A 13,513-nucleotide genomic window follows, 5' to 3' on the forward strand; every position below is an offset into this window, starting at 1 on the left:
TCTTATATAAGCTTCAAAGAAATATTCCTATATTTTATAAAAGTTTGAAAACTACTATTCTATGGTAATAGTAAAGAAATATAAAGTGTAAGTAATATTTGTTATTAGAACAAGTTATCTTAAGAGCAAAATAATTTACAAAACTGAAAAAGGTTTATTGTTAAATAAACAGTAAAAATGACCTTTCATAAATCTAAGTGGACAAACGAAGCTAGCGATTCAAAAGAACATTAAAGGATAGTAGTCGTCACATGACAAATATGCACACAAAGATGAACAATGAATCTCCTAATGTATGTCTTCTTTCAATGTTGCTTTTAATCTTGAATTATTCTCAACATCTAGATTTTTTTAAAAGCAGATTTTCCAGCGTTATTACCAATATATTATTTATGGACATACATTCATAAGTTTGCTTTTGATGATAGTATGAAAAACAGAAACTTTCCTCCTGAAGTTTTAAAAGTAAACAGAATAGCAGATTGAATCCTCAGTGATTCTCAGTGAAATGGCTGTGAATAGAGGCATCAAGAAGCCCATCCTGATAATCTATTAAAATACTCATAAAATTCCTGAAATGTACATAATCACTATAATCCTAATGGATAAAAAATAGCATTATAGTTGTAGAATGCATAAAATTATAGAATACATAAATTTATAGAAACTTAGGTACTCCTTCATGCTACAGGGTCACTGTTCAACGCCCGGCCCTCTGCACACTCTGCCGTGGTCCCCAGCCTATGGTCTAGAGCTGGTCATGCATCATCTGCCATTGTTCCTTAGCTGGGTATGCCTCTCAAAGAGTTAACACAGGGTAGATTCAAAAGGTCAGGATGAAAATTCAACATGTGCTTACTGAGCATTCACCTATTGTGTGCCAAATACCTTTCTAGGCAATGACAAGCTCCCTGAACAACAGAACTAAAAAATAGCAATGAATAAATGATAAGGGCCACAAAGAAAATCAGACAGGGCAGGATGCAGTGGTAAGAGGGCCTCACTGAACTGAAATTTAGATGAAAGCAGTTGCCAGCAATGAAAAGGTCTAGCGAGGAAGGGAACAGTGTATTCACAGAAAGTCTTTAAGAAGGAATGAGTGAGGCTAGACTGGCCTGGGGAACGAAAAGCACCAGTGTCTGCAGAGAACAGTGCTTGCAGGAGGATGATGTAAAGCAAAGGGACCCGGGGGCCAGATCAGGGAGGCCCTGGTAGGACTTCAGTCAGGACCAGCAGCAGGGTGGGACCCAAGTGTATGGAGAATGGAAACAGGGAGGCGAAACTACAAGCAGGGAAATCAGTTAGGAGGCAGTGGTAGCAATCCAGGTAAGACAAGTTCGGTGGCTTGGACGAAGCTGGGAGTGAGCAAAATGGTGAAAAGGGAATGAAATAAAGACTTGTTTGGAGTGAGAATGAATGGGATTGCTGATGGACTGAACCCAGGATTTGAAGGAGGAAATCAAGGATGACCCCTAATTTGGGGACTGTGGTGTCAGAAGGCTGAGAAAAGTAAGCTTCACAAGGTCAACTGTGTCATGCTGATGAGCACAGAAAAGAGAATGGAGGACGAGGCAAAATGAAGGTCATGGTGACTTATGTAAAAGAAAGTGCAGTGAAATGGTAGAAAGAGGTTCAAGAGGGAATGGGATTGAGGAAGCACAACCAGCCTTACTATGGACAACGTGAAAATGGTACAGTGTCTAGAAGGAACTCGTGAAAAAAAAAATACATTAAAGAGAAGTCATATATAGTATTAAAAACAAAATACACACACACACACACATATACACACACAATCTCTTGATTGTAAATGGAATGTAAGAGGGTTTCCCAAGGCATAGGCCAAATTCATCAACTGAAACACTATTATTAAAAAAAGAGGAATCCTAGAAGGTATGCAAGCAGGAAAGAAACTTACATTTAAAAATGTCACCCTATATCAATTAGAACAACATTTATAGTGTTTAAAGAAGTTTGTGACCTCAAAATATAATGGCAACTTAGTCCATTGTTAAGGCAACAGATCTGCGTGATCGTAGGTTTGCCAGATAACTGATAAACAGGTCAGAAAAGGAACTCACAAAAAGACAATTTCTGGTAGGAAAAAACTGCTGTGGTCAGTGAGCTAGGAGGAGTTAAAGACACAAAGATAATATTTTTCTTTTTCAATCTCTCTCACTCAGTCTTTTATTCAATTCTGCTGTCTCTCAGACCTCCCTCTTTTTTCTCTTCATTCATCTTTTATTATAATGGTTTTTTTCTTTCTTTTAAAGTTTTGAGAATAAGAATCTTGTCTGTGCTCAGTATTTGTTTTTGAAGACATATTGTGAAATGGGAGGGGAAACAACATCTCTAGCTATCAGCCAATTAGAAGAGAGACTCTTAAAACATGATGTCAGAGGAAGAAAGTAAAAAGATTGAAAAAGATATGATGGACAAACAAGTTATAGCAATATTAATATTAGGTCGGGCTATTACAAACTGCGTTATAACGATAAACAGGAAAAGGACATGAGGATAAATGGAACAACTTACCAGACAATTATAACAATGTTGACTCTTGACGTGCCTAACAACATAGCTGAGAGGAAGTAGCATGCCTTGCAGTCAGACTGCTTCAGTTCAGAAGTTACTAGCTACAAACCATAGGCAAGTTAATTAAACCTCTCTGTGTTCGGTTTCCCCTTATTGAAAACTGGGACACTAATAATACTTATATCTTAGAGTTGTGATGAGGTTTAAGTGAACTAATGCATGTAAGTATTTATAACAGTGTCTGGTGTCTGTTGCTTTTATTATTGTTGTTAGTATTCTTGCCCCAAATTGTACAAAGAAAAAAATCAACAGAATTCTAAGAAAAATTTGACATATCAACAATCTTCGTAGATTTGTAACTTGCTTCTCAAAGCAAGATAAATATGTTTTAAAATATTTGAGACAGCTGTGAGATAGTTGCAATAAAACATTTAAACAGGCTGCCTTATCTTTCAAATCATTGCAAAATTGCAAAAAAGTAAATAAAACAATCAAAACTCAAATACAAAGTAAAAAAAATAAATGAAAAGCAACAACCATTGACCAAAAAATCAGATGACAGAAGTTAATCTACACATTGGCATAAATGTGAATGACTTAATATATTTAAAAACAGTCTTAAACATATTAAAGCATAAAATTTAGTGATTTGCTACTTATAAAAAGACATAAGTGTCGCACTAGGCAAAAAGAAAGAGAATTAGCAAAACATATCAACAATGTAAATAAAAATACAGTACAGATGACACATGTATTATGAGGTTAGGTTACAAGGTAAAGCTATAGATAACAACGTTGTATCTTTTGGAGCTGAATGATGTAGCAACAAATTATTTTTAAATTGTACAAAATAATACTCTGAAACATTTTTCAAATATACAAATATCCTAGAGAAAACTGGTACTAGACATATATCCCATAAACTTTTACTTTGAATAAAAAAAGTTTTATGAATATACATGGAATCTAAAATACAATTAATGTTTGTATGTACCTCCATTTGGGGTTCATTTTCCAAGCTCCACTTTCAAGAGGGCATGAGCATTTGACCCTTGACTGCTTATTTCCTTGGTTGGCTGGGAAGCTCATGAGCACGTGAACAGACCTCCTGCTTGGGGAACTGTAGGACATTTGATTCACTGAGACTCACAGTAAACATTCAGGAATGTGGTGGGGGTGTTACCCGTTAGTCACACCCAGGAACAGGCATGCATGTGGCAAGAGACTCCAGAACCTTCCGGCTGGGAGAGAGCTAGGTGGTATCAAAACTTCCTCATATAAAAGGGAGCGTCCTGTGATCTGAATGGGCTCCTCACTTCATTATAATATAAGGTGATAATTAGAATCTGGGTGCATTCATAAGGACTGGGAAATAAGGAAAATTTGCAACTCTTACTAAGAACGCTGCGTCCTTTGCTCTGCAGATGTGTTATATCTTCAATCTGAGTCTGTTGACTTCTTTCAGCCATGAGACTAACATCACCTCTGTCACCTTGCAGGTGATAAGTCAGGTCATGGATACTCTAGACAGTGGAGGACCTTGGTTGGAACAAATCTCAGACATGTGAACAGAACCCAAACACAGCATCTCTTGTCTGAACTCTGGAATTTTAGTTCCCATCCCCTGTTGGTGCTAAATACTGTTGCAAAGGTCAGGACAAGAGGTCATGGAGGCATCATGGAGGGTGAAGGGCATAGAAGTGAAGCAGGGTATGTCTCTGCTCCCAGAAGAAGCAGGAGAGAGATTAGGGATATTTTGATTTTGAGTTGTCAGTCATCCATTCAGGTTCAGCCCACTGTGTGTCTTCCCCATTTTGTCTTGATGGCACCAACATTCTGCTCGTCATCCAGCTCCAGGGAACAGCCATTTAATCATGTGTACCTGTCACTCTCAGATTCACAAGAATACATTATGTGCATTTTCTATTAGATTCTTGTTAGAAATCCAGATGCTGATCTCTTTTCAACAGTTTGTTTTGGTTTTTTCTCTTACATTTTATTCTTACATCTATCTTTTCAGCATACACACTATAGGATTCTTGAATTCTTTTCAACATTACGTTTGTGCCAAATGGGAAACATTAACCAAAAACAAACAAAAAAAAAACAACCTGAAACAAAGACTAAAATGCTTCCAGTGTAGGTTATTTATGATTATAATCTGTTGGTAGGTCAATGAGTTTAACGTCATTGCCAATAGACTGCAGACATGGTGACATATTTCAGGCCGTTAGAGGAATTGGTTCATACAGTCTTCCTGAAACCCTGAAGAACTGGCTCATCCTAAATTGGTGACATCTTCCCAGCTGGCCCAGCTGCATGCTGTCCCAGCCTTGTTTTCATGTGTCCTTTCTTCTCTCTCCTTTCAGGTAGAAATTGAGAAGCTGGACTACCACCATTACCTGCCTCTGTTTTTCGATGGGCTCTGTGAAATGACTTTTCCCTACGAGTTTTTTGCTCGGCAAGGAATCCACGACATGCTGGAGCACGGGGGGAACAAGATCCTTCCTGTTATTCCGCAGCTCATTATCCCGATAAAAAGTAAGTGAACAGGTGAAGACGCGTCACTCAGCTTCGGTGCTGCCGCTTTGTGACAACCTGCTAATTGAGCAATAAAACGCAACAGGCTGAGGCTTTTCTGCGGGTTCTGTGGGGGATTCTATGAATCGACTTACGGGACCAGACGCCATTTACCTGCAGTCCCATCACGGGTACTGCCTGCAGCTCTGCCACATCAGCAGACGAAACCGCACGGGGTCTGCACTGAGTTCAGATGCTCCGTGGTGACGACCCAGCCCACGCTAATTCCTACACACGGGAGTAAAGGACGTGTCTGTGGGGACGCGCGGCCTCTAACTTCTAAGTTCGTTTTTAATGACAGTCCTAACTTTAAAAGTGTGATATATAAACACAATTATAGTGATTTTCTGTCTTTTAAGTAGTAGGATTCAGAATTTTAAGAAACAAGAAACATCTGAAATGGAGAAAAGATTAATGTTATTGAATATTGCAGATTTTTAACCTGCTATAGGTTGGGGGGGGGGGGGGTTGGCGAGTCTCACCCTGTCACTGACTTTATCTATTTGTCTTTAAATGAGATTCTGCTTCCTCTCTGTGACCAGATTCTTCTGGCACGAGTCCTTGCGGACTAGCCGTCTGAAAGAGCCGCCTTCTGAACCGTTTCTGAGAATTTTCACTTTCCGGTGCGACGGCCTCTAATGGCTCCCATACCAGCCCCTTAGCTGTTCCAGTTCGGTCTCCTCACCTTGCTGCCACCACTGCTGACCTTTGTAATAGAGCCGCCCTACTGGGACAAGACTCCGGGAGGGGACAGCCAGCCTCCCCTCAAGGCCGAATGGCCAGGCCTGGCCCCTCTCCCCGCAGCCTCACGCCCCCAGATTCTGCAGCGCTGGAGTCACTGGACCTGCGCTACTGCTTCTGATTGAAAGCAGAGGGTCGGTGCCTCTGTGCGCCTCATGGGGGCAAGGGGAGGGGAGTTGGGGGGAGAAATCCCACCCATTCCAGCGAGAGCAGCCCCTGGCACTTCCCGGCTGGATCTGGGCCCATCTGCCCCTGGCTTCACAGGAATGAGCAGGTCCCCAGTGTCCTCACCCCAGGTTTGCCTCAGTCCCTGATCCAGAATGAACCACTTCCCAGGATGATTGACAGGACACCTGCGTAGTCTCCTAGATCTGGGGAACCCCACACGTTGTGTTTCAGGTGTGCTCTTGCCATGTGGTTTGACCACAACAAGAACAAAATAGTTCAACGTTGGGTTATTTCCCACAGTCTGGATAATTTAGTTTTATCTGTGGTCACCTGTTTATTGATTTCAATTAAGTATTGTTCGAATTCTAGATTTTTGGCAGCTCTGCTGTCCCTGTTTAAACTGAGTCGACTCTGGAACTTGCTCTCATGTCTTTGAGATCCTGTAAGAGGACTGTCTGTAACTGACCACTCCAGATTTCCCCCAAGACATCGCAAGTGAAACCAAAGGAAAGGATGGTGCTAGCTGCTGTGCAAAGTAACATGGAAAGAAAATACAACCCTGTAAAAGGGACTTCATTAAACAGCAATTCTCCTTTTCCCTCGTGCAGCAGCTGACTGAAGGGCTGATCTTCTGGAAGGATAGATAACACTGGGCTATATTAAAGCCACTTCCCAGTGTGATTTATTCTAGCAGGTCACAACTTTTGAATATATTAAATTCTAGTTGAAATAGTACATGTTCCGAAAGGTGATGTAGGAGTTTTATTGATAAACAGAAAAGGCCTAGAACATTCTCCCCCGGAACTGTCTGGAGAGCCATTGTACTTTTCCTCCTGCTCCATCAGAATAGCAGTGATACCCGTTAGTCTGTCCTTCTCCTTAAAATAAGCTACTCACATTGGAATGGCTGCCATCACAGGAGCCTCTCCTTCAGACCCCCATTGAAAACACCAAAGGGCAGCGGAGAGTTTCTAAGTAATATCTTGATTGGACTACTTACAATAAAAGCGTGCCAAATTAGAGTGCTGCAGGCCAAGGGGAATTGATTCTCAGTTTTGTTTGGTCTGTATTTTGAAGATACTTCAATGAGTTAAGGGAAAAGTAATGTGGGCAAAATTTACAGTAGACACATATTAGAGGTCGTTTGCTGATGACTGAAAACATTATTAAGAGCTCAGTAAATACGATTTGTCAGGGAATATTAACTATATATGAATTTGATAGTTTAAGGTTCCAGAAGGAATGAATTGTGTCCTGGCAGATATCACTGCTTGTCTGCACTTACATACTGATCCTGAATCTATGGAACTTGGCTTGCTTCTTTTCAGTCTATTTATGTCACTAAAAGCCATACTTCTCCCAGGAAGGGATAATGATTAACTATGCAAGGTCATGCCAAGGTCCAGCGCTGTGTTGGAAACATTATGTGCAGAAACTAAATCTTTCAGGTGGAATTCTGGAGCGAGGCTAATTGATCTAGAAGCAGGCTGATGCAAGTAATTGGCATAACATACAACAGCTGTGTGTACATTATTTTGAAACAGTCCTATTAGTATAACTGTGACTCTCTCCAGGGTCAAAAATTAACCTTATCATCACCAACTAGCCCGTTCTTCAACAGCTTTTCTCAAGTTCTAACCAATATCTAAGAAAGCAAAACAAGATGTGTAAACTCCCTACAAGGCGGAGAACTGGGCTTAGCTGCCTACCTATTTCTAGAATCCAGGGTTGAAATTCTAAGGTTGGTAAAGTCTAGAATGAGCGATGAATACATCCACTGGCCCTGGGGTTTCTAGATGATAAAGGTAAGAAGGAACTTCTCATTCTCCTTCTCTGCTTGATTCAGACCCCAATTTTCATAATTACCGGCTCAGTGAGCAGCTAATAGCTTGTTCCATTTTTGTTGTTTTCTGGCACAGCTACAGGTGCTCCCTTTCCTTCCCACCTTCTGATTTCCACCTTCTCGAGCTATTTTGTGTCAGAAACACCAAAAAATACCGGCATAAAGTGGTTAGGGTTGGCAGGGAGCGTTAATTGCTGAGAGCAATGGCAGGGCCAGTAAGGATAGGGGCGCACTCGGGTTGTAGATTTGCACTTACTCCATCCAGTTGGGAAAACATAAATCCACCAGATCCAGCAGAACAATCCCAACACAGAGCCTCTGAAGCCGTGAGCATCAAACTCAGAAGGAAATTGCAATAGAGGCCACAGGACAGAGAGTTCCCAAAAGCAGCCCACAGACTCTGAGTTTGGGAATGTCTTTCTGCTATGTAAATACTAGAACAATAATGACAACAACATAGCCAGCATCCAATCACATCGCTGCACAGGGAAGGAAATACCCCAAACAATGAGAGGAAAGGAACACCTCAACAATATTGAGTAGAGGATCCAGAAGAAATCTGTAGAGACCTGTTTGACATCTGCAGGATCCAGGAAGGGATGGCCTCTGTGACACAGAAGCAGAAATCACAAGAGGACACGAGACTCAAATGAAAATGAGCCAGTGCTGAGTGACAGAAGGGAAACTAAAAACGCCGCCGTAGACTTAACATCTCCACGGAGGTATAGCAAGTCATCAACAGCACACCATCAAATTGGGAATCCAGACGGCCCCCATCAGACTGTGTCTCAGGAAAGACACGTGTATAAAAATAAGGTGAGAACAGATTATAAACTGGGGGACACAGGACACAAACAGGAGCTAACCATCATAAGGATTCCCAGCAGGAAACATCAGAACCACAGGACTAGCAATGACGAGGACACAGGTGATTGAAAGACATTTTCTCAGATGAGAAATACCCCTTATTTTGCAGGTAGAAAAAGCTCATTGCAGTCTGAAGAAAACCAGTGAAAAAAGAATCCACACCTAGCCTAGATTGTCAAAATGTTTAAATGGTAAGATAAAGAAAAATCCTTCAAGCTTCTGGTCAGGACACACACACACACACACACACAGCTACACATCAAGAAATAAAAATAACTGGTGCCAGTACTTTTTGCAACAGTAAATTCCAGACAAGAGTGGAACAGTTTTTAGAGAACTAGAGGAGAAACCCCTTAGGTTTATTTCACCCTGGTCCCGTGAGTAAAGACTCATGGACTCAGTAAGCATAATGCCCACCTGCTCCTTAGACAAAGCATTAGCAAGGATGTGCTCCAACTCTCAGAAAGGAAAGCAAAGTTAAGAACCCCAAATTATTATAGGTCATAGCTTGAAAGCAGTTAGCATTAAGACCCACAATGCTTGGAGTGAAGTCTAAAAGAGTTGATGGGAAAGAGTTTGAAAATTGCATGATGATGTCAAACAATACTTTTGCAGTAATGTGTCTAAAAATTAAAGGAAATTAAGTCTAAGACTGCAAAGTCAATGGAGAAGATAAAAGTAGTTAAAACAGTCTGTATAAAAAGGATAAAAATTAAGTAGACAGCGAAGAATGCTAAGAGCCAAAAGCACAAAATAAAGTGAAAAATGTGAAATCAAATATATCAGCTATGAAAATTAACTTTCAAATTGGTTTGTGGAAAACAAAATCTGAATATAAACTCTCTATATATAGCAAAATAATACTTCAATGTTTAAAAAGTAAAGGTACTTTGGGACAAATGGAATAAAAGAAGGCAGGAGTAGTTATTTTAACTTTAGAAAGGTAGAATTTAATGTAGAAAAGCTTCAAGTGTGTAAAGAGGATCAATATATATTGATGAAAACATTTATAATGACTATGTAATTATCATGACATTTTATGCAAACCATGACATCACATTTAGAATAAACAATTAGTTGCTCATACTGATATTTTTGCCTCTGGAAGAAGAGTAAACCTCTTGCCTAAGAGACAGGAAGATGCCAGTCCTGCTTCCACTGCCTGACCCTCTAACACCCACCGTGTCCCCCAGCCCGGTGTGCACAGCCTGGGTCTACAGCCCTTTTTCCCAAAGCTCAGCTGCATGGGGCTCATCTGCAGACCCCAGCAGCAGGCAGGTCCACGCCGTAGGGGAGACGTGGACCCGAGATGCTGCCTTCCTCACAGGCCCCCGGTTGATGCTGCTGCTTGGGGGGTCACGGCAAGGCTGACGAGGGGGCCAAGATGGTGCTTGTTCCCCTCAGGCCCTCCCCCAAGATCCCACGAGCAAGGTGGGGGATGAGACGGGAGGAAAGAGATGAATGATCATTTCATCTGCTCTTCACGGAGTGGAGAGATGCTGCGTCATTCGCGATGGAAGTAATTACAGAAATATAACTTTAAGTGTTCAGGCCTTAAAAATAACCATTAATGGATTAGAATAGATGGTGTATCATGCGAAGTGCCAAGAAAAGAAAAATGAAACACTATCAAAAAGGAAATCGCTTTAAAAAGAAAAAAAAAAGGTGAGAAAATCAAACTAACTAATTTGTTATGACCACAGATAAATGGGAGAAATAATCAGTAATCACACACACAAAAAAAAGACTTGGTTTGGGAACTTGTCTGAGAGATTGTTCCCACTCGCTGTTCCCAGGCATGTGGTTTTGGTGGGGACTGGCAGTCACCGAGGAATGATGAGAATTTGGGTCTCTTGTCCAGACTTACCTTCTTTCCCGCTCCATCCTTTAACAGCTGTGTCACAGTGTTGGTTAAATCAATAATCAGTTGTTACACTGTTGTGATCACATAAATACTGTCCACTGCAAATCACACATCTACTGTAATTACAGGACTTTCCTCAGACAACTTGTTTTTCTCAGCATTCATGATTGTCTCTCATTTTATTGGCTTAATTTGTACATACTTACTATTTTTTTCCAAATATTTCAGGATCCAGCAAATGAATATTATTTTCTGAACATTCAGAACATCTATCATTCTGTTCCCATCTGGACTAAGTGGCCCAACACTTCTCATTTTTAAACACTTGTATTTAAAAAAACAAAAAAAAAAAAACTAAGAATAGAAGAGATATGATATGGCGAGTTTTATCAATCAGAATAGGCTAGGTTATGTTGAAATAACAACCAGTCTCCAAAGTCAAAAGCCTAACACAGTAAATGACTCAAAGGTCTGTTTCTCACCTTTGCTCGTGCTGTTGCATGTTGGCAGGGGGCCTCTGATCATTGTAGTTTCCTGGGGACCTGGCCTGATAAATGGCGTTGGTCAGAGCTGCAAAGGAAACTAGACCTCAGAAGGGTCTCTCTCTGCCCGTGAAACAGTCAGTCCTGGAAGTTAACATATTTCGCTGCTGGTCACTATTTATTGGTAAGACCTAGTCTAGGGCCCGTGTAATCTCAAGGGGACCAGACCATGCCATCATACCATAGATATTATGAACACTGGATTTTAGACTCTGAATTCTGTTACATTCTTTTGAAGAGTGTCGATTCTAATTCTGACAGACAGTTAACCTGTTAAACACCAAAATGCCAAACTTTGTCTCCCGTGTGGTGGTCAGTAGCCAAAGCTCTTTCATCTTCTAGCTTCTGTGCTTCATCTGGCCTACTGGTATCTCGCATGTGCATCTTCCTCAGGTCAGTTAAGGCAGGGTTTTCATGCGGAGGTCTAGTTTGCCTCCTCTGTGTGTGTCTGCCTTCCAGGACCCACCTGCTGATTTTCTACCTGCTCTGCCAGCTCAGAACTCTCTCCTCTGGCACCTTCTTCCATTTCCTTCCGCCCCAGAACTCACACTTTAGTTCTTACCGGCACAACCCTTTCAACTCACCAATCTTACCTGGTGTGCTCTCATCTTTCAAGGACAAGCTTCTCTCCAGTTTCTGCCTACTTTAAATACCTTGGCGTGATACTCAAGGATTCACTAAATATCTGGCTGCAGATGATGCTTTGGACTTTACTTCTTATTATTTCCCTTCATGCCCGCTGTGCTCTAGCCCAACTGTGCTGCAGAACCTGCTTTGCAGTTTTCTGATTCTGTACCTTTGTTCTCTTTTGGAAACGTCGGTTCTCATACCCCCAAAGGTCTGAACATTAAGGGACCTTCAAGCCCAGCTCCAATAGGAATTGTCTTGTGGAACCTCTTGTGATTCTCCTCTACCTGCCTACCCTCAACTCCAGTCCTCTCCCCAACACTTTCTTCCCTTGCCCACAGAACTTTAGATCTTCCTCTCATGTCATTTAGAGTATGATGTGAGAAACTAATGTATTCCACAGCGTCTAGTGTGCTGGCTAGTACACAGTAGATGCATCAAAATGTTTGCAAAATTAATTTAATCAGGTACATAACTGCCCTCCATACTGAAATTTATATAGGTATCATAATCGAAAGCATAAAGTGGCCATTTGGGCTTGCCATTCTACTGCGTATTCCATAAAAACTATCTTGAAAGAACTCCTAATATGATACAACAAATACAGAGTATAGTGATAAAGTGCTTTCCATTTATTGGAGAAATTATTTCAGTAGGGAGAGAAAATTTTATTCATCTACTTTCTGTCATGTGATTCTTTTCACGCGCAGCATCAGACCTTGGTGAGATGGGCTGCTCGGAGGCGGGGTGACCCCAGCTGCTAAGGATTTACAGAAACATCACTGACCTACAAATAGGCAGCACATAGGACAGTGGCCTCATTAGAGGAGCTCTAATGAGCTGAGGTCATCCAGCTATAAAGGACACATATGCCCAGACACAGCGGAAGCAACTCGAACAAACACTTTCAGAAGCAAAATATTCTTTTCAAAGAATTCCCAGTGGAAAAAATATACCAAAGAAGGATAAAATATGAGAATCCATATCACAAACAAAAGTTGTTCTGAGAATTCTAATTAATTAGAAAGGAACAAGTACAGTTTGAAATGCATGATCCTTTACTTGTGATCTAATAATTTTACTTATATGTCTTGAAATTTTCCAGGTAAATTCTTTTGAAAGTGATAATAACTATTTAAAAAGTAATGACGTCTAATTTAAGAAGAGAATATCTAAATTATTCTGAAAATATGGAAAAAGGTATATTCCTTAGGATTATTTTGGTTACAAAATGCAAAAAGAAAACTGATTCAAATTGTCATAAAGAGCTAGGCTTGCTTAATAAAACAGTCCAGAGATGGGTCTCATTTCAGGCACGGTGTACTCTGGTGGCTTGCCAGTGTCACTTACTGTTCTGTTGTATGCAAAGTCATCCTAAAGCTGGCTCTCTTCCTGGCCTCAGGATGCTGAGTAGATCCTGAGATGACGTGCTTGCTTATTTACACCTATATCAAAGAGTAAGTGTCATTGTCCCTGAATTTCCAGAAAAATTAAAAGTCAAAGTTTCACCACAGCTAGGGGCTTTTGCCAAGCTTTGAACTGTGTTCGAGGAGAATGGAACATACTGACTCGATTAACGTAGATCATGTCATGTACCCATAGTACAGGTTAGCAGGAGAGACAAGAGCTAGCTTCCCAAAATAACAGGAATTCTGTGGCAGAGACATTTACAGCACACCAAATATCCATGGCTCCCCCGCTATGCAGTTATGCAGACCCATGGGGCTACCTCTGCCCGTGAGCTAT

At 40.9% G+C, this 13,513-nt stretch overlaps 1 protein-coding gene across 2 annotated transcripts in view; it reads left to right on the forward strand.

The window, feature by feature from the left end:
* Positions 1-13,513, forward strand: part of PACRG (parkin coregulated) — a 430,204-nt gene that overhangs the window by 215,653 nt on the left and 201,038 nt on the right. For both annotated transcript variants that reach the window (XM_033103451.1, XM_033103452.1), the window contains exon 3: positions 4,905-5,076. In XM_033103451.1, coding sequence (XP_032959342.1) covers positions 4,905-5,076 — 172 coding nt within the window. The remainder of the gene's footprint in view (positions 1-4,904; positions 5,077-13,513) is intronic.

Source organism: Rhinolophus ferrumequinum, chromosome 3, assembly GCF_004115265.2.
Source record: "Rhinolophus ferrumequinum isolate MPI-CBG mRhiFer1 chromosome 3, mRhiFer1_v1.p, whole genome shotgun sequence".
In the NCBI taxonomy this organism is placed as follows: domain Eukaryota; kingdom Metazoa; phylum Chordata; class Mammalia; order Chiroptera; family Rhinolophidae; genus Rhinolophus; species Rhinolophus ferrumequinum.